At 43.5% G+C, this 21,744-nt stretch overlaps 1 protein-coding gene across 2 annotated transcripts in view; it reads right to left on the bottom strand.

Moving 5' to 3' along the window:
- NR3C2 (nuclear receptor subfamily 3 group C member 2) overlaps window positions 1–21,744 on the bottom strand; it is a 305,287-nt gene that overhangs the window by 36,950 nt on the left and 246,593 nt on the right. For both annotated transcript variants that reach the window (XM_028151490.2, XM_028151493.2), the window contains exons 5-6: window positions 16,887–17,237; window positions 15,551–15,695 (exon numbers count right to left, since the gene is read on the bottom strand). In XM_028151490.2, coding sequence (XP_028007291.2) covers window positions 15,551–15,695; window positions 16,887–17,237 — 496 coding nt within the window. The remainder of the gene's footprint in view (window positions 1–15,550; window positions 15,696–16,886; window positions 17,238–21,744) is intronic.

Raw genomic sequence — 21,744 nt, 5'->3', positions numbered from 1 at the left:
AGGGCTGTGTCCTTCCAGATAATAAGGGGCATATCTCTCTATGATTCATTTTTTTATGATGCATAGGTCCAAAATTATGTGAGTGCTTAATAAATACCTGGTTGCTACTGAGAACAGGCAAATTCAGGGACTGCACAGACTCTGAGTTGCTCTTCAAATATAGATATAACCAACACACAGCGATGCTCACTCTTGAAGTCCCTGCAATCTCAAGAGGCCTCTTTATGAACAGGTTTGCTAATATGCTATTACTTCCACAAATTGTCCCTAGGGGTGTGTGTGTGTGTGTGTGTGTGTGTGTGTTTGTGTGACTGCTAGAGTGTATGCAGCGATAGTGTCAATGAGAGTTAAACAGCGTGAGTAGTGTGGTGTACACACATAATCACAGCAGGTCTGAAAGACCAGCCCTTCCTCACATCTGATACTGCAAACCACACCGTTATGTCTGAGTAAATCTAACATCTTGTTGTATGGTCAGTGTAACAGATGGTCCCTGCCTCAGGCTTATTATTTTCCTAAAAAACAGATGCTAGAAACAGGTTCCCCCCCCCCCAAAACCTTAATTAGAATAAAAATGACCTCAATTTGAGCATTCAAATTATTCCAGTTTATGGTTTTTAATTTTTTCATATTCTTACTAGATTTATCCTCAACAAACAAGATGTCTCCGTAGGAGGACCGTTTTCCTAGTTGTGGCTGATGTCTGTTCATTTTTATAGTCTTTACGTCATTGATTTTCAGCCACGGCAGAACTCAGCAGCTTCCATCTCCGGATCAGTGGCGAATGTGTGTGGTCACTGCTTCACTGGACTCCTGTGCCAGAGAGAGTGGTGCCCCACGGTCTCCATGACACCCATCTATTCTCATCCATTTTACATGGCCAAGCCTAGTCATAGTTAACAGCCAATTCAGGGTTTTGTTTGTCACCTTAATTGATGTTCCAGAAGGGACATGTTTTCATAGAACCGCCCTTGGACTAAAGCATCACAATTTCCACTGGCTTTAATGGATGTTACACAGATCAAAATAACACCTGACGATCTAAAAATCTAGAAGGGGCCTGGTTACATGGCAACCATATCTGACTAAGGATAGCCGTAGAACTCAGGAAATACATTTTTTTTTTACCATAAAGTTTTTGGTAAAACATTGCTTTGTACCTTAGATTTTTAAATACTTACATGCTTAGCACAGTTTCTTTTGGGCACAAGGACGCATGTTTTTGGTCGAGGAAAGAAAACAGGCAGCCAGGACCCACTGGGAAACTCCGATTTGAGAGAGAGGGTCTCTCTGGTGAATCACAATACAAGGATGTGCTGGCCTTCCTAAAGGGTCAATCCTAGCAGTCACTGAATTGTGAATTTCACAGACGAATGACAATGTGATTCATTAAAAAACTGATTTCTAAATACACTTTCATGACTCACCTATGCTATCATGCAAGGAACACCTATCCCTAAGATATGTGATGAAATATCTCTCTCTGGGATAAGGTAAAAAAACACAGCAACCTGCAGAAAATTTAAAAAAGAATATTAGCTCACTGTCTATCTCCTCAGATAGTGGGGGGGGGGGTCTCTGGCAAAGGGAGATACGTGAACCCCACTGCACCCCGTTCCTGCTGGAGGGCCCTGCACCAGCGGCCCTTCTACCCGGGCTCAGAGGTGGGCCTGTTTGTTCACCGGACGTGCTAAGACCTAGCGAACCTCATGTTTTGATTCTGGGCTTCGGTGAGGAAGTTTGTATGAGACCTTGACAGACGAGCGGGTGTAGTTCTTAACTCGATAAAGTGACTTTTGAGTATGGCCTCAGAGCCTGTTCTCTTCACTGTCCAACTGCAGTCAAAACACCCAACAGCGTACAAGCACTTACGACTGTTAAGACTTATGGCCAAAATTGCCCTGCACACAGAAAGGAGACAAAAGAAGATGGATTTTTTAAATATCTTCACGCCTCATTTTTGTAGACTGTAGACTTAAATACTAAGTTTTGGAAATTTCACGGTATGCAGACTACAGGGGTAGAAGACAGAAAACCTTCGGTGGCTTTAAATAGGGACATTTGGGATATATACTTAAAGACATGGCTTAATTTTAACAAACGACCACCGTTTCCTCACTTGTAAAAAGGAGCCATAGAAGGTAAGATTCCTGCCTGTTAACTAGTGAGTTTCAAGAATGTGAAGAAAGGTAACTGCTGAAATTAGAAGTGTTGATAGACTCTTGTTTGGGTGAAGGGTGAGAGCAAATCACTTCTCCCTAGTGCCACACAAGACTGGTATCGGCTGCACCTGGTGGAGTCAGACTCCTCCTGATGCAAAAGTGACGTCGTTCTAGCAGTCACAGCCTGGCATAGGCATACAGAAGGACGTTCACTCTGATGAAGGTGCAGCTGTGCTTCCATAGCAACGGCTCACACCCGCGGAGGTGACTGGAGCAGGGGGTGAATGTGCCGGGGTGGGGATGTGCAAGGTGCACAGCAATTGTGCTCACTTTGCAAGAGAACAGATTCCTTCTTCTACCTTGAAAGTCTTGCTTCAGAAGAAGAAACAGTTAAACCTCTAGAGACTGTTCTCGCAGACGCTGTTCATTAATCAACTGGGGTCCTAGAAAACATCTTGGGGCACCATACTCTGGGTGAAAGGTACTTTCTTTTGCTTGAATCATTCTGAAAGCTGATAAATCATCTGCCTTAAAAAAATTACGATGTTCAACTCGATTAATTTATTAGCGATTGGCCACGTGTCCTTTCTTATTACTGATTCTGAACATCTGTCACAGAGCAGATTCTGTTCAGGACATTCTGAACATCTACATCATTCATGACTGCGTGGAATGAGTACCACACCACCAGGCCACTCCACCAGCAGTGACACCTGTTTCCCGTACAGCGTCAGCACACAAACACACTACACAGGCACCTGAAATGACATGAGCACAATGCGTATTCAAAGGGTGGCCTGAGCACCCTTCTTTTCTCCCCCCGCTGCAGAAGGTTACTAGTCACGGCAGCGAGGGGGACGGCTGACATGTTGTAAACGTCTACTTTTCATTCTGTGAACTTCTGAACTTCCTGTAAGCAGATGGCACTGGCCATGTAGTCTCTCTTTAACAACAAGTAAATGAGTCTTTGGGGTTTTGTGTCCATCACCCAGAAGCAATGTGTTAAGGCCAACAGTTCAAAAGTGTTAGGTCCCTGAGATTGCTTGAGCAGACAGGACCCCCAGTCCCTGGCCAGACACTGGCTCTGGGAGGGAGGGAGGGAGGGAGGGCGGGAGGGAGAGAGGGAGAGAAAGGGAGAGAGAAGAGAGGAAGGGAGAGTGGAAGGGAGAAAGGGAACGAAAAGTCATATTGAAGTACAAGAGAAACTTTAGGTTGTCACTTTTCTTCCTCTTGGAAAAGCGTATAAAAAGCCTTAACACTTAATTTCAATGCTAAAACAATGGGAGGTAACACTTTAAATCAATAAATGCAATGTCCGATGATATCGCCTCACTCGACAAGAAAGAGATGATTACTGTTATTTTAAAACAAATTAAGGAATCAGTATTTTAAAAATTCTGTTTTAATTTCTGATATAGATAAATACCAATAACATATAAACAAAAACTCTTCGGGGTTCTTAATGATTTTAAGAGCACAAAGAGGTCTTGGGAACAAAACCGCTGATATGACCTTCATTCTAAACAAGGAAAATGAAGGCTTAGTGACTCTCACTCACTGACTTGACAACATCAAGCTTGTGAGCAGCAAAGTTAGGAACTGAGGCCTAGGTCTTCAACAATTAAGCTCTTAAATATTGTCATATAGGAAAGGAAGGAAAACAGATTTAGAGAAATTCAAACTTTGAACCAAAGTTTCCATTTTTCAAACAACGTTTTACTTCCCAATTGTGCTCTTTACACATTGGACACATGGTCACCATTTTAAAGAATAACTCTCACAGATGAAAGATGATGTAGGATTGGTCAGTGAAGGGTCCAACTTAATGAAACTCACCAATGGCTCCAAAGGTCCACTTTGTGTGTGACTGTCTGAAAACCAAGTCCCACAGTCCATGTACGAGCCTTGATGTTGTTGAAAAATTCTGAGTTTTAGACTGAGCGACATCTGGGTTCAAAACTTGGAGCCACTGTCTCCTCATATTTAAAAGAGGAATAAAAAATTCCTGCCTCACAGAGCTGGGAGGAGTAAGTAGGAGAACGCATTGGAGACAGCGCAGAGCACAGCACCTTTCCCAAGCTTTCAGCATCAGCTCGCATCACTCAACCCCCCCCCCTCTCTAAACCACTTGACTATCAACTAGTCTTTAACTCTAGGATCATGTAAATGGAGAACAGTATGAACTGAATGTATGCATCCCCCCCAAATCTATATGTTGAAACCCCAACTCTCACTGTGATGATATCAGGAGATGAGGTCTTTGGGAGGTCGCCTGGTGGGGGCGGAGCCCATGATGGGATTAGTGTCTTAGGAGGAGAAGAGACACCACAGCCTGTCCTCTCTGCCCCTGAGAACACTGAGGAGGCACTGTCTGCAGGCTGGGAAGAGGCCCTCACCAGAACCGCCCGTGCCGGCCCCTCACCTGTGGTGTTCTGTTACAGTGGCCTGAGTTGACTAAGACAGAGAGGGATATCATACCTGCACCAGAAGGGAATTTGGAGTTTATAAGCCACCAATTGCATGGATTCTATTGAGGCACTGTCGATTTGAAGGAGGAGGGGCACAGATGTGGGAAGACAGACGGAGGTTGCCATAAGGTAAATTTGTACATTGGCTGAGGCAACACTCCAACTGCAGCGCGAAGGAACCAGACATAGAGTGAGCTTGTAAATAAGGAAGTGGAGCGTCTCCCAAAAGGACATCCTTTTAGTTTGTTTCCTGCCCTTATCCACGGTTGCTTTCAGGAAAGTATCAATCCGAGAACCCCCCGAAATTAAATGACCTCTTCAGAGCCCTCCAAACACACATTCCTATTAAAGTAGCTTAGGGTTCATGGTTGGAAGTGAGGGATATAAAACCCAAATCATCATTCTGCTGTGATACAATGGAAATGGAAAAGCATGTGGCTCGGTTCTGGTTCTAGTGTCTAAAGACACCGGTTCAGAACACACTTTATACATCAAGACACATGCGAGCGTGTTCCCCTGCTTCAATCCGGAGGGCACCATCCACGCCACCATCCTTCTGTCTTGTGACAAGTGTCAATGGGGGAAGCTGGAGCCTCCTTGGTCCTGTAATTAATCAATCAATCCATTCCTCACCTGCCCACTTGGGGAACACAACCACTGCACCAAAATTAAATTTTCTCTATCAATTTTTCAATAAAGAAATTCACTCCTGTGATTTTATCTTATATTGAAGAGAAGAGTATTTTTAGCTGGAGACCAAAGTTCTTGAGCATGCTAACTGAAATTAAAAATATGCTAATATTAGCCACCCTAAGCCTTTAAAGATAATATATGATCTAAATGAAAAATAGCCCTAACCAGTTTGGCTCAGTGGATAGAGCGTCAGCCTGCGGACTGAAAGGTCCCAGGTTCGATTCCGGTCAAGAGCATGTACCTTGGTTGCAGGCACATCCCCAGTAGGAGGTGTGCAGGAGGCAGCTGATCAATGTTTCTCTCTCATCCATGTTTCTAACTCTCTATCCCTCTCCCTTCCTCTCTGTAAAAAATCAATAAACTATATTAAAAAAAAACAAAAAACAAAAAAGAAAAAAACAAAACAAAATGAAAAATAGCTCCCTTGTGATTCCAATATAATTATATATAGTTTAGACTGCTCCTTCCTATTTGCTTTGCTTTAATTTCATACTCCACTGGCAATTAACTAGCTTCATTAAATACTTAGGATATTTCTCAAGTACACTACAATGCAAGAAATATTACCATACAGCAGCGTTCCTGAAGTGAAACTTGAAAAAAAAAAAAAAAAACCTCCACAAAGAATGAATCCTTTTCATTAAGTTCACATGCTAAGCCCTAAAAACACTGTAGGGTAAACCCACACCAGGGACTTTGCTTCTGACCCTCATGCTAGGAAAAGTACTCATTAACAAACCAAAAGTAGTCTCTGAGTGCCAATTACATAGAAAGCGTTTGCTGGCTATTCTGAAAAAATTTAAATGCATACTTTCTGTGCTCTTAGAGTTTATGGTCTATCTAGAGTGAAAAGTACACAAAACACATAAAGCACCAAACAACTGATATAAAAAAAAAAGTTTGGGAGGAAAAGTCCCTCCTGACTTTGAATGGAGAATCAGCGTCCTTTGAGAGGCAAAGGAAGTGTGAGGAGAGAATCCACAGTGGGGGAGGACAGGACCAGGGAAGAAAAATGCTAATTTGTCCGGCACAGAGTTTATGCAGAGAGCAGTAGGAAATAATGTTGAAAACAGCATTTTGAAATTAATTAGTTCATCAAGCACTTACTAATGTCAGCTGGTATCCTAGATGTTGGTGATGCAAAGGTGAGCCAGACAGGCCAGGTTCTGCCCCTTCCCCTGCCCCCAGGGGGCATTACAGGCGTGGGGCAGGAGACCGACTACAAAGAAAATAAGCACTTGATACCACGGGGAGGAACCGGGCAGAGGGGCCTGCTCTAGGTCTGTGGTCAGGCAAAGGCTGTATGGATACGGAATATCTGGGGCTGAGACAAGATGGTGAGAAAAACCATCTTCCTGCACAGAGCAGACACCGAATGTCAGAGCTGAGTCAAGAATGAGCTTGGATGTTTAGAGCACCAGGAGGCTGGTGTGGCCAGCCCAGGGCCCGTGCTCGCCCTCTGAGAGGATACGTCCACACCCCACCTTTCCATGTTAAATACCACTTTCCTGCAGGAATACACAACCATCACAGGATGAAGGCGTGCTGCCCAAAGCCGTCGTCCTTGGGGACACAGCCCGTGCATTTCTTCACAAAGCTGCCTTCACTTTCCCACTGTCCGGGCCACCCACCCTCCCTGGGGTGTGAGCTCCATGGTGTGGTCACTGTTGTATTCCCAGTGCCTGGACCAGTGCTTAGTATTCTGAAGTTAGCGGAACGAACAACTGAATGAATAACATGTGTCTCCATCTCCCCCGAGTGGTCCTGCATGAGAGGCAGGGGTTGGCAAAAAAGAAAGTGGGTCAGGAAATGAGTCAGAGAGCGGTTCTACACTGAGTGGCCAGATTATTATGATCTCTGAACTCATAATAATCTGGCCACTCACTGTGTGTGTGTGTGTATTAGAGGCCCGGTGCATGAATTCGTGCATGGGTGGGGTCTGGCCAGCCTGGCCAGGGGGAGGGGACATGGGCAGTTGGCTGGCCTGCCTGCTGGTCCAACTCCTGGTCGAGGGGACAATTTGCGTATTAACCTTTTAATATATAGAATATACACTGAGTGGCCAGATTATTATGCGTTCAGAGATCATAATAATCTGGCCACTCAGTGTAGTGTTAAACTAACCCTACTCTCCTCAGGTTATCTTCCCCAGGTAAGGACAGTCCCTGTCCCTGGCATGCTCATTTCAGGACCTTTCCTTAAAGTGTGCCCAATTCATGGTGAATTTCCCTGCCCTCAATTCCTCTGCTGGAAACGTCGGGAAGTATCTTCTTACTACAACTCTACTTCTTACGGTTATGCTGGGTTCATTAAAGAATGAGATACTATCAGGAAGAAAGGGGACTACGAAATAGTCATGGGGACTAGGGGCAATAACAACGCTAATAACTGTGTGTGATGTCAGGTGGGTACTAGACTTACTGGGGGAATCACTTCGTATGCTATGTAGATATCTAACCGCTATGCTGTACACCTGAAACCAATATAGTATTGAATGTCAATCATAATTGAAAAATCTTCAAAAAGAAAAAAGCTCTTCTTTGGGGGGAGGGGGGACTCTACCTACCTCTCCTCTGCCCCCGTACACACTGAGCGAATGACTGTTTCTAGTTTGTAGCCTATCAGATCTTCTCAGGCCACACTGCATCTTTCCCTAGGCCCCCGGCAGCCCCCTTCAGGTGACAGGTGTCCTCTGCACCCCACCTCTGTGTAAGAGAATTCCACTCTGCAATGCTTCTGCCCTTTGCAGGTAAGAATGGGCCATTTACTACTAGTGACACTGCTTCTGTTTATTCAGGACTCTCAAACTCAACCATCTGCGCGGCCAGGCGGAGCAGCAGGCAGCAGTGGGAGCCACGGTGGGTCGGTCTGCACAGGCGCCCTTTGGGGGAGCTGCTCCTCCCGTCCAACAAGCACAATGCTCACACTTTCTGCTGCAGACCCGGCCCTCCAGCTGCTGGTCCAGGGCCTGGGTTTTCATTGGGTCCAAGATAAGGTGCGGAGGAGACTTGTTTTCTTTTAAAGTTTATCCCCTCATAGTAAACCAGAAGTAAAAAAAAATCCAACAAGGGGCATCTCAGTGATGGGAAAAGAGGTGTGTGTGACAGAGAGGGAAGAGGGAGGAAGGAGGAGGGAAGCTGAAGGAGGAGGGAGGGGAAGGGAAAGGGAGTAGGCCAGAGACTAGAAACAACACAGAGCAGGGTCCCAGGGAGCCGAGGGGAAGTAAGAAATCCTATTGGAAAGAAGCAGAAAGGGAATAGAGGCGGGAAAGAGAGGCAGGGGGCAGTGAAGGGGAAGCTGGCCCAGGCTCCATCCCTCCTCCTGGCCCCCCTCATCAGAACTCCTGTCACTGGCCCTGACTCTGGCCTTGACCCTGGCCCTGGCCCTGGCTCTGCTGGAGGAAGAGTCCAGGCACAGAGGTCGCCCCTATGGCTCAGGAATACCAATGCCCAGCCTCGGGACGGAGTGCAGAGCATGCCACATTTGACCTCCAAGCACGCTTAGCCCCCCACGAGGACACCCAGATCCCCCCTGAACCATGCGACACAGCCTTGGAACATGTAGCCTGCATAGGAGCAACGCCACCAGGAGCTGGGGGACCCTAGACACAGAGGGGCCTTCAGGGCACCGTCCTGTGGGCAGAGCTGGGTGCAGGGGAGCTCTGAGGAAGACTGGGCTCTGACAGCACCGTGAGCCCTTGCTGGGCACCCACCAGGGATGGACCGCACTCCAGGAAACATGACCTGAGATGACTGACTGCGCCTCACATGACCTGTGGTTCTACAGCTGCTGCCATCGCACAGTCAGCACTTGATCCCGAGGACGGTGTGGGCTGACTTCCCCTTCCCACTTGCAGCCACGTCAGAGCGCTCGCAGGGAGGGTCAGAAAGGGACACCAAGACTTAAACCTTCTCTATTTTACCAACAACCCGAGAGGCAGAACAAGGAAAGGTTCAGAACCACGGAGCACTGAAAGGTCACCCAAAACACATTTCTCATTGGGCTACAACTGGAGACAATAAAAATCTGCTCTTAACTATACTTTAATTCCGACGTACTGGCTGAGTCTCCAAAGAGAGAGCAAACTGAACCTCCATTTCAGAAGTTAATAAAAAACATTCTGAAGAAATTTCATTACAGGCTTAAATGGGAGTTTTAATATGTGCACTGAATTGGTAAGAAATGTGAATACTTGCAGCGATCGGGTGCAATACATGATAAGCTGTTTCAAGGTAAAAATGGAATAATTAATCATTTAATACATATTTGAAAAGTTTTGAATTTATAAGAAAAGTTCTATGCTAATTTAAAGGACTAACTCATATCTTCACCCCAATGTTTAATAAAAAGTTAGAAAAAATGTTGTCCTTAATCATTCCCTACTCCCCGCCTTTCCTCCGGGTCCAACATTGCTGGTGCACAGCCGAAGGGGGAGGTCGCGGGGAGCTGGCGGAAGTGTTTCACAGCTGAAGACAAACACCAATGACTACCTTTTGAAGTTCGGTCCACTGTTTTAAACACAGCAGTGCCTCCGTTCATGGCACCCCATGTCACAATTCTTTACCGTAAACTTCATCCTCATCGTGAGAAAGGATAACTTAGAAATCCCCTTCTAGACTGATTAACAGACTGTGTGGTACATTTGTTCAATAATTCACTTATTCCGCAAATATTTACAGCTTACCTACTGTGCCTTGGACACAGTGTAGGTGCTGGAAATGAAAAACGATGAGACAGAGTCTGTGACTTCAATGAGAAGGTGCCACCTAGACAAGGGTGGGCGGGGGATGCAGACACCTAAAGAAGAGCCATCAATGCAGGTGAGAGGTGGTCTCAACGGTAGAGGGTTGGTGGAGAGCAGGAGAGGACCACATCAGAGTGTCCTACCCTCAGCAGAATGGCACGCGTTACGCCCCTGCCCACAATGCCAGGTTGCTTCCTGCACTTTGGTGGAAGGGTGCAGAAGTACAGGTACTGGCCAGGGGAAGGTTGAGGGGCATATTCAGCAGAGATGAATGTGCAAGGTACTGGCAGGCAATGGGTGGGCATGCGTCCAGATTTCCAGTTCACATCTCACTGGGGTTACAATGGCATTTAATCCCAGGGAGATGTGGGATTCCTTCTGTAACCTCTACTGCAAAATGTGTTCAAAATTTGTACCTTTAGCCTGGACCTCTCTTTAACTTTCTGATCGGTATACATAACTGCCTCTTTAATATTTCCTCTTGGATACTGTTTCAAGGATAATTCAACCCTCGCATATCCAAAACTGGCCTCCCTTACTCTTCCCTTCTAAACCCTGGTCCTCTATCTTTGTTCCCCATTCCAGGGGGTCACACCAACCAAATCCTACCTGGCACGTAAGGCACACACCTGGAAGTCATCCTAGACAATGGCTTCTTCCTTCCCTCCAAACCCCATCAGAATCCAACCACTGGCAACTGCTGGTGATTTTGGCTTTCCACACCTGTTCACATCTCTCCACGTCCATCATTACAATGTCTTTCACGCAGGCCCTTCCTGCCATAGGGCCTTTGCACATGCTGGTGCCTCAGCCTAAATCAGCTCTCCTCTTCCTGTACTTCCTGCACCTGACTGACACTCACTTAGTCAAGGGAAGCCTTTCCCGACTAGATCAACACCTCCCATGAACGGCTTGCCCTCAAAGCAATTTTCCTTTTGATACTTATCACAATAATAACTCTGGGATTCTTTAAATAATTTCTTTTTTCCTACTAGACTGTTATGCTCCATGAGATAGGAATTATATATTTTTTTCAGTATTCTAAAACCACTGCTTAGAACACTAAATAAATGCAGGATGAAGCATGCATCCACATTCAGACTTTGGTTGCAGGACATTCTCTGTAACTTAGTAGTTTCCCTAAAAAATACAGGGTCTGTGATAGCACCCTATAATAGAGCTACCGCATCGAGCTCAATTTGCCTAAAAGGCTTTATGCCATTCCCAAATGTTTCCTGGGAGTAGCCTTCCCCCTTCCCAGTCCTTTGAAAAAGACACAGCTCCACCCTATTCTTTCTAGTTGAGAGAAAACTTACAGAAGTCTAGGTTCAAGTTGAGGTCAATGGTTTTAAGAATAAGAAACAAACTTTTCATTCAGATATTATGTAATTTCCTAACATTTAAACTACTTATAACATTAGAATGCAATTTTTGTTGTTGGTTCCATTTTATCTCTATTACTATTTTCTAGAACAGATAAATGCATAAAAAGCTTATATGACCTTTTCTTTTTCTTTTTCTGGTTTATTATTCCTTATTTCCAAAACTCTTTATTGACATGAATTCTCGCAGGCTTCAAATATAAGGTGCTTGACCCTAAGTTTCATTTGTTAAGAAGGATTTTTACAATTTTGCACTTTGTTTGGAACCTGTAAAGTTGAATGTTTGCACACAATTAAAAATTAATGCCATTAAAAACATAGGCAACAAAAGAAAAAAAAAGATAAAATGGACTTCATTAAAATTAAAAACTTCAATTTTAAAAGTGCATCAAAAGATATTATATCAAGAAGTGAAAAGACAACCCACAGAATGGGAAAAATTTACAAATCATGTATCTGATAAGGGTTTAATATCCAGAATATGTAAAGAGCTCCTACAACTCAAGAACAAAAGACAAGCAACCTGATTAAAAATGGACAAAATAATTTAAATGATATTTCTCTAAAGAAGGCATACAAATGGCTAATAAGCACATGAAAGATTTCCAACATTAGAGAAATGCAAATCAAAACCACAAGGAGATGCCACTTCATACCTACTAAGAGACATGTCAGACAGAGATAGCAAATACACTAAGGTATCACTTATTTGTGGAACCTAAGAAGCCAAACTTGAAAAAATAGAGTAGAATGGTGGTCTGGTCAGGGGTTGGGGGTAGGAGAAGAGAGATGCTGTTTAAATACACAAACTTTCAACTAGTAGGCAATTAAGTTCTAGAGATCTGATGCACAGTATAGTGAATACAGACAATGGTATTATAACCATTAAACTTGCTAAGAAACGAGATTTAATTTGTTCCCACCACAAATAAGGAAATGATTATTATGTGACACGATAAAGGTGTTAGAGCCACAATGGCAATCATATTACAACTAGAAGTCTGGTGCACAAATTCATGCACCAGTGTGGTCCCTTAGCCTGGCCTGCGGGATTGGGCTGAAACCAACACTCTGACATCCCCTGAGGGGTCCCAGATTGCAAGAGGGCGCAGGCCAGGCCAATGGACCCCACTGGTGCATGATCGGGGCCGGGGAGGGACACAGGAGTTTAGCCAGCCACAGAGGGACCGCGGGAGGGCTCCAGGGCATGTCCGGCCTGTTTTGCTCAGTCTCGATCAGCTGGACCCCAGCAGCAAGCGAACCTACTCGTCGGAGCATCTGCCCCCCCTGGTGGTCAGTGCATGTCATGGCAACTGGTAGACTGGTTGACTGTTTGCCCCCTGGTGGTCAGTGCATATCATAGCGAGCGGTTGATCGGCCTTAGCATATCATTAGCATATTACACTTTTGATTGGTTGAGCGGCTGACTGGTCGACTGGACACTTAGCATATTAGGCTTTTATTACATAGGATATGTAAATGTATCAAATCAACATGCTATACACTTTAAATCTACATGATGTTATATATGGAGTATATTTCAAACTCTCTCCAACACTTCTCACCTACTAATATAGCTATTTAAAAACAAAACAAAACAGAAAATAAGTGCTGGCAGGGATGTGGTGAATTTGGAACTCTTGTTACTCTCGTTACATTGCCAGGATTGGGAAAAGGTGCAACTGCTGTGAAAAACAGTTGTGTGGTTCCTCGGAAGTTAAATATAGAATTGCCATGTGACCCAGCAGTTCCACTCATGGGTACTTACCCAGAAGAAATGACAGCAGGGATTCAAACACATACTTATACGCTGACGTGGATAGCAGCAATATTCACAGTAGTCACAGGGGAAAACAACCCAAATGTCCATCAACAGATGAAAGAATAAACAAAATGTGGGCAAGTCTCTCTATCTGGTGAAAATAAATAAGGTCTTATGTTCTAGGAGGTGGCAGCAAAGACTGAATTAGCGAGCACTAAACTGCTCCTCCTACGGGAACGTGAGGCTCTCAAGAGCCACCGGCTCTAACATTTTCATCAACTGACCTATTCCTACTCCCGTTTTATATGTATTTCTGTTAGAGACACCTTAGTAACACATACTGTTGTTTCATTAACTTGAACTCACCGCCAACAGCACTAACTCATACCTGACAGAAGCTTATCTAGCGCCTGCATTTTTCCCTAAGGCGCATCACAGCCTCTTGCCCTCAGGAACCCTCGACTTCAGCACATGCTTAAGTAGACCGTGAGAAGGACACTTGTTTACAACATGAGGGCTGACACGGGACGGCAGTCTGAGCTGAAATGCGCAGGCTGCGCGGCTGAAACGCACTGCCTCTGTGCAGGCCTGCAAGCGGCCCCGAGAGTGCTACACGGGTTGACTTTGGGTTACAAATAAATGTAGACGGGGGCCGATTCCTAAGTACAAAACCTGTCATCAATGAGGACCCACTGTAGATACATACAATGGAATAATATCCAGCCATTAAATGAAATCCTGATACATACTCCAATAAGGGTGAACGCTGAAGACGTACTAAGTGGAATAAGCCGGAAGCAAAAGGACACACATTGTCTGACCCCACTTACATGCACTATCTGGAACAGGCAAATTCACAGACTAGCGGTTGTCAGGGTTTTGGGTTGGGGGTGAATGTGGAGTTACTGCTCCATGGGATCAGAGTTTCTGTTAAGGACGATGCAAAAGGACTGGAGACGGACAGTGGGGAGGGTTGTACAGCAATGTGAATGCAATTAGCACCCCTGCACTGTACACTTAAAATGATTACAATGGAAAATTCTGTTACATGTGTTTTATGACAAAAATGCATGCGCTAAATGAAATTAAATGGATCACTTTAATCTCCTGTTAAAAAGAAATGGAGACACACTGGATAACACCAACAGCCTCCTGCCCTCACTTCTTTGTAAAGAAAATACCCTCCTTACTATGTTTTTCTTTTGGTTTATAAGCCACATTTTAAAACGGGCTTATTATTTAGCAATATCACCTAATTACTGAGGACAACAAGTAAATTAAAACGTGCACGTCAGTTGTTTGGCCGCACTTCATGCTTTTGGTGAAAATTTATGCAGTAATAGGATTATTCTTTGTAATTGCCAAGAGAAGGGTCACCTTGAGAGCCAACAACGGACGCTCCTGATTTATCTTGGCATACAGCTGCCGGCAGGTCACCCTGTGTGGGTAAACCAGTCCTCCCAGGTAAGTCAGCACTGGTGCTATTTCAGCATCTTGGCACTCTGTGTCCACTTTTACTCTCCTCCACTGCTTTTGTTTCTTTGATCATCAATCTATTTCTCATCTGCTTCCTTCCCCACTGAACACCCCTATTTTCATATCTCCAGGGAGAGCCATCTGTTGGAATATGGCTGTGGTTCACTTCATCATTCAAACGTCCCAGTTTATTTTCTGTATCTCTTGACCCAACAAATACAAAGCGGCACTGCTGGATAGACACAGAGGAAATGTGCTCATGTGGAATACAAACAGCATTAACATGTCAACTTAAAACATAGGAAGGAATTCGTGGCCAAAGGAAAACCAACCGCGATTCTTTCAATCTTTGAAAACGCATCACAAAACTAACAGTTTGGCTTCTCTTATGACTGCGAAGACGAACAAATATTACTGTCACAAAGACACACCAAGCAGCCGTACCGCGGTCACAAAAGAACCACTACGTGACTGTGCACAGAGGTAGGCACTTCTACAGTCACACTTCCTAGAAATTAGACAGCCTGAGTGTAGATCCCAAAAGCGGTCGTTTTCTATGAATCGTGGCTTTGTACCAGTCAAGCTTTTGGAGCCAACTGGATCATCTTTCTTTTGGGACAATTCCCACATGCTATTATGTGAAATGTATATATACTGATTTATACATATGCAGGCGTGTGCATGATGGTTTGGTAAAGAGTAATTTTTAAATTCTCAAATGACAGCTTTTTTTTTTTTTTACTCTTAAAAATGCAAGAAGCAGTGGATTCCTTCACAAACATACATCTGTTTAGAAATCATAAAGACATTAACAAAAATAACACTGCAGTCTGCTTTATGAAGGCTAATTAACAGGTACTCACTCATTAAAGACCAGGTCTGGTGCAAAATAGAGAAATTGGCTGTTCGTGTGTTTGTACGACCTCCAGCTCAAGGCGAAGGACGATAGACACATCCAAGAATACTGGATGAGGGTAATTTGGTCCTCAAGAGGCAAGTTTTTAAATCCTGAAGGACAGAACAATTAAGCACAGAGAAACACTTAGCATCTGAGTACATTCCAGGAAGAAGCTTCTTAAGTTAACCTCCCAACAGCCACCTTCCTCTAAGACCCCAATCCATGTCACAGCCATTTACAGAGCACCCACCCTGGGCTTGGCCCTGTTTAAGGCTTCATTTCAATTCACTCTTCGTTCTCAATGAGGGCGAATAGCCAGGGCCACTAAAACTGGGGAATTCAGGGCGTTTTGCTGGATGATGGTCTAAAACCCTTGGCTAGACGGAAAGAATCTGCATTAACCTGTGAAACATCTTTATCGTACTCCCAGTTAATAATATTAACAGATAGGGTAATTTAATAACCATCAGCTACTGCGTTATCTGCAATTAATGTAGCTTTTACTCTTCATGAGTTTGCGGCGGTTGAACAAGCATTATTCCTTGCTTCCCATAGTCTGGGATAACACTGGACTAAGCACTCTTGGCACCTGCCTGCCCCTGTCCCACAGGCCTCCTTTCTGGGTCTCAAGTTCTTCTTTTGTTCCTTTTCCCAGGCCCTGTATTCCCGGTGACATTAGGCTCCTCTTCAAAAAACCCATCACCGAGCTTTCCCCAGTCTGCATTCCTATGGCTGTTGGTTGGCCAGAGGTCCCTTAAGAAACTGCTTTGGGTAAATGTACTGCGATATTATGATAGCAATTCTAAGTGATGTTTCTGTAGATCAATGGGGACCTTACTAATGAAATCCTATGGCATAAAAAAATGACTAAAGTAGGAATTTCAAGGACAATTTAAAGGGTGCTGGAGGTAAGATGTTACTTTTTTGAAAGAACAGGTTTTCAGGGGCTCCTACAACTTCATGGACAGGTCTTGCTGTACTTGGTCTCTGGTTAGATCAGCCTTGGTTACAAGCTGCTAGTAACAGGCTGTTATGCTTTCATGATCATCTCCCTGGGATGGCTTTGCCATCGCAATCATCCACAGGAAATGTGTGACATATTAACAATGGAACCTTTAACTCTAACTGCTCAGGAGAAGTGAGCAGAATTCCGCGAGGCACTTGTTCATCGGGTAATTTTAACATCCGCTCCCAGGATTTAAGAGAAAGCCAACTCTGATGACTCTGTGGGATGTGGTGAAGGAGGCTGCCCTGACCTGTCCAGTTCAGGACAAAGACCGTGGAAGGAGAGGCAAGCCTACCTGGAATTACCTTTGCCCACTTCACGACTTGAATCATCTGCTTGCCCGCCAGGCGGTTCAGCGTGGAGAGCAGGCTCTCGGCGGTGTCTGGTTTGGAGCTGTCGTAGCCTGCATACACAATTTCGGGCTCGATGTTTCCTAGGACCAGCCCAGTGGAGGGGGTGAGTGCGCGTGAGATTGTGGAGAGCTGAGGGACCAGTGCCGTGTTGACAGAGGGCTCTTTGGCAGGGGCGATGTAGGTCGTCCCTTCCTCAGGGCTCTGGGGCGGCGGGGGTGGGGGCGGGGGCTGCTGCTGCTGGGACTGCTCCTCGTGAATCCCTTTTAACTTTCCCAACTTCTTTGACTTCCGGGCTGTATAAAAATCATAAGTGATAAGAGCATATTAAAATTACGATAGGGATATACACCATATGAGGTAAGTTACAATCAAACATTGATTTATATAGAGTGAGGCAAAAGGAAGTTTACAATTATTCGTGTGGAAAATAAAATGATAATTAATAAATAATAATACAAGAATAAACTCTGCTTTGTGTACTGGCAACTACATTTGCCCCACCCTTTATTGGCTATGACATGCCTTTCCTCTAAAGATGACTTATGATACTAACAGAAAGAATATCTTTTTAAATATTTTTGGAATACCATGTCCTAATGCTTTATATAAATGAAACAATTTAATGACTTTATGAGTAGGTACTATTCTTAGTCTCATTTTATAATGAAGAAACTGAGACCAAAAGGGTTATGAGATTTGCCTAAGATCACACAGCAAGTATATGTAAAACAGAGACACAAGTTCACAGCAAAGGGAAGGCATTTCATAGGTTAATAAATGACATATGCCTCAACTAAGCCTTCCGTAAGTCAGTGATTCCCACTTCCTGTCCACTGAAGAGTTGCCAGCAAGCACTAGGATGGCCTGACTGAGCTTGTGAGTCTCCTGCTGTCCCTGCTCCCTCGGATTAGGAGTTTCTTTGGTGCTGCTTCCTCTCCGTTGTGGTCGCTGCACAATCACCTGCTTATGCAGAGTGGTTATTTTGTGCAAACGCTGCCAGCCCTGCATCCCCAGCTCTATTGTGGGTGCAGAAGCACAAATATTGGATGTTCCTCCTCTGTTACAGCCCCTTTGGCACCCTGGGAAATGCTATACCTAATGCAAGTGATTTATATATTTCCACAGGATGAATGAGAGAGCAATCAACCCCAAATCGACGTAACAAAGGGGAAGAAATGAAATATCTGGATGATTTCAAACTGGACTGCTAAGTAATGCACAGGAACTGATGCCATACAAAAAATCAGGTGCAAGTTACAGAGATACACACAAAATAAAATCTTTAAAAGTCTGTTCCACTCTTTGTTTTTAATATAAGTAAGGAATTCACATAACATACAGCCGAGAACTAAAACATCATAATCCTATATAAGAATCCTACTTTAGATTTTTAGGACAAGTGACCATATATATGCTCTGATGTACTCAGAAGAGCCCTGGTTTATGCCTGTTTCCCCAGCATGACTGATTATCAATAGTGCCCTGCTTACTCCTAAAAGTGCCAGATTTTGGTCAATCGATCAATACTGTGCTGATCTTCATTAAAACCAAAGAAATAGTGCTAGCTCTAATAGCAACTGTCTTTCTCTCACACTCCTTTCAAGGTTATTATTGTTAAAATAGATAACGGAAATGAAGGCGTGAGAAGGTGGAAGGGGATATTGGCAGGTAGATGGGAGGGTTATGGGTAGATGGCAGGTGGGTGGGGTGGGTGAGTAGATAGGGAAGATTAATGAGTAGATAAAGAGAAGAGAAAGCCCAGAACTTAGAGATGTGGTAATAACTCAATTTCCAATTGGAAGGTTTTCCATTTTTTAAAAGAATTTATTTTAAAATCCTTGAAGACCCAGACAACTTCCACTTAGTTTAACATATGTGAGGAATTCACAGGATATAAATGTAACACAGTATAGGACTATGCCACACCAATGAACTTGATTTTAATAGTAACCATTCATGTTTACAATTACAGCCATTAACATTTACCACATTCACCACAGAAACACTTACCAATTCAGATAAAAGCCACTATCCAACAATAAGCATTGGCCACACATTCATTAAATAATGGAATGGGCTTAAAAGATGAACAAGCTATAATTCCTATTTTTAAGGAGTTTAAAATCAGCAAAGTAACTTTAAAATTCCAATAACTTCAAATTACTTCATTTCTTATAGATCGTCTCCTTCGATAAAAAGTTGAGGCAGGAAAATCTGATTTTTTTTTAATGAAAAGCAGATGTGTCAATCTCATGCATACTTCTGAGAGCTGCGACAAAGTATTGTCCAATAGCACTGAGCATACAGTAGGTAACTAAGGTGCGTCTGAAGAATGAACAAAAGAAAAAATAGCAGCTAAATGCTCACCCTCCCACCCCCCTAAAAAAAAGGCAAAACAAAGGAGAAGAAAATAACCAAATATGTAGATAATCCAAAATGCTGGCCAACTGATGACTCTGGAAGAGCTTGGGAAAATCCTTAAAAGCATATCCTGGTCATTGGAATCAGATACCTGGAACTGCCCCTGTCACATAAACCTGCCATAAGCCTCAACTGATTCTCACATGAGAAATGGGGACAGCAGGGCTTCCCTCTCCTGTCTCACAGCGAGCCAAATGGATGAGAAAAATAAGAACCTGTTGAAACTCATTACGAACATCTGAAATACTATTTCAATGCTAATTCCATTCTTGCCCATAATTTCGCAAATATTAAAAATGTCCCCATTCATGAAAATGTCCTCACCTTGTATAAAACTACATCTGATAATAACCACAATTTGATTGACTAGAAATAGCTCTGGGTGATATTCTCGAATTTTATTAAGAGTGATATTTGCTTGCAAAGTAATGATAAAATTCACATTTGTTTAAGGCCTTAGGTCTATAATGCTGTGTTTATTCTCATGGCCTATTTAAGGTCAGTGCAACGAAATACCACGAAAAAAAAGACCCTTAACATTTCCTCTAATGTTATAAACTGTGACCTGGAGCATAACCTACTGAGCAGATTATCAACATTCTGTTTAGCATGTCAGTCATATTTAGTTTCATGCTGTGGTTTTATGAATATATATGGGGCACTTGGAATTGAATAATAATATGTATTTACTTAAATACTTCAAGGCAATACGTACTCTCAGTGTGCAGACTCTTCATCTAGTATCTTTTCTCAGAGCATGGAGGTAAGGTTACATATTAATTATACTTATATTGCTTCAGGCAGCCTTCCTAGAATGCTTGACAGTCCTATACAGTTCTTCTAACACCTGCTGTATTCTAGAATTAAAGCTCCTGGAAGTTGATAAGGTCTTACGTATCCCTACAACATTCTCCATGATGCTTATGGGTACTCAATAAATGTTTGTTGACAAAATTTATTCCATTTTCAAATTTTAATAAACTGTTACATATATTAAGTATTCGTTTACTTCCATATAGGAAACCTAGGCAAGTTTCTGAGATTTTGAGATTCAATTTCTGAATTATTAATTATTCTCCCTTTTCAAAGGGTCTACTGAGCAATGATCCATTTGTAGAGTTGTTACTCATAAAATGCCATCACTAAAATAACATTAAACTAAATGTACTGGGCACTTAGAGGCTCAGCACAGTTCAAAACTGTGATTAAGTATATTATTTCCATTTTACAGGTAAGAAAACTGAAGCACAGAGAGGTAAGTCCTCCAAGGCGACAGCCTGGGCTCAGAGCCTACAGTCTTAACCTCTATGCCATGCTCTCTCTTCTAATCCTTTCTCTTTATTTAATTTATATTATTTACACTTTAAGGTTAGCAAGGGCTTCAAATCCAACTGTATAATTAAGAAGTTTGCTAATTGCACAGGAAAATCTTGGGCCAAAGATACTCGACGAGCAGGTTTCCATTATCCAAAGCAGAAGTGAATGCAGGTTTTGGGCCTTATCCCTACCTGCCTTCCTTAAGTGTGGAGTTAATCGGCTTGGGCACTCATGCTCCCAGGTGGCCAGAGCCACACTTCATTTCTCCATTGCCAGCCACAGTTGTGCGAGGGTGCATGTATGGTGTGCATTAATATGACTAAATATCTCCCAGTCCCACTTACGCCTGGAGGAGTCGGACTTTTTCTGCCTGGATGCTATAGTCACTAGTACATGGGTAGTGGCCGCTCTCTGGGGCCAAATCCTTCGTTACTGGCAGCATCCTGACAGCCAGTTTCTCCTGGCCTTGCTGGGTGGCAGAACTGCACTGACTTCTCATGAATTGTTCCTCTGGAGCTGTGGGGTGGGGAGGCCCTACTTCCTATCCTGCCGACATGCAGAAGACCCAGCTGCGAGCATATGGTGGGACCTTATAAAAATTGTGGCAAGCTCCCAGTAGGGATCTCTAGATGCACAAAGGCCATGAACGTGGCATGACAACCCTTCCCTTTCACTTTGCTCCACCTCCTGAGGCTGATATGACCCAGTACATACCCTTTTGGTAAATTACTGGTGTGGTAGGAAGGCGGCTGACTAGAAACTATATCATTCTTGCTTCCCCAGGAAAATGACGAGACCAACAGGGTTCTCATGGTACTTCCATCATAACTTTCTCAAGTGTGTGCAATTAAAGATCCTTTAGATTCAGCAGCAGGGAATCAGCACAGATTTTTTTTTTTTCTTCTGGAGTAGAATAAAACACTGATATGGAATGTTTTCAATCACAACATTTCACTGGAAAAAGTTAAAGTGAGAAAGAACTCTGTCATTTTAGACATACTTCCTGCCATGTCTTGACATTTTAGGTCTTGGCAGTAATTATAATGAAGAAGATATATGGAT

This window comes from Eptesicus fuscus, chromosome 6 (assembly GCF_027574615.1).
Source record: "Eptesicus fuscus isolate TK198812 chromosome 6, DD_ASM_mEF_20220401, whole genome shotgun sequence".
In the NCBI taxonomy this organism is placed as follows: domain Eukaryota; kingdom Metazoa; phylum Chordata; class Mammalia; order Chiroptera; family Vespertilionidae; genus Eptesicus; species Eptesicus fuscus.
Note: the sequence above shows the minus strand (reverse complement) of the source record. Positions and strands in the feature narration are given on the sequence as shown.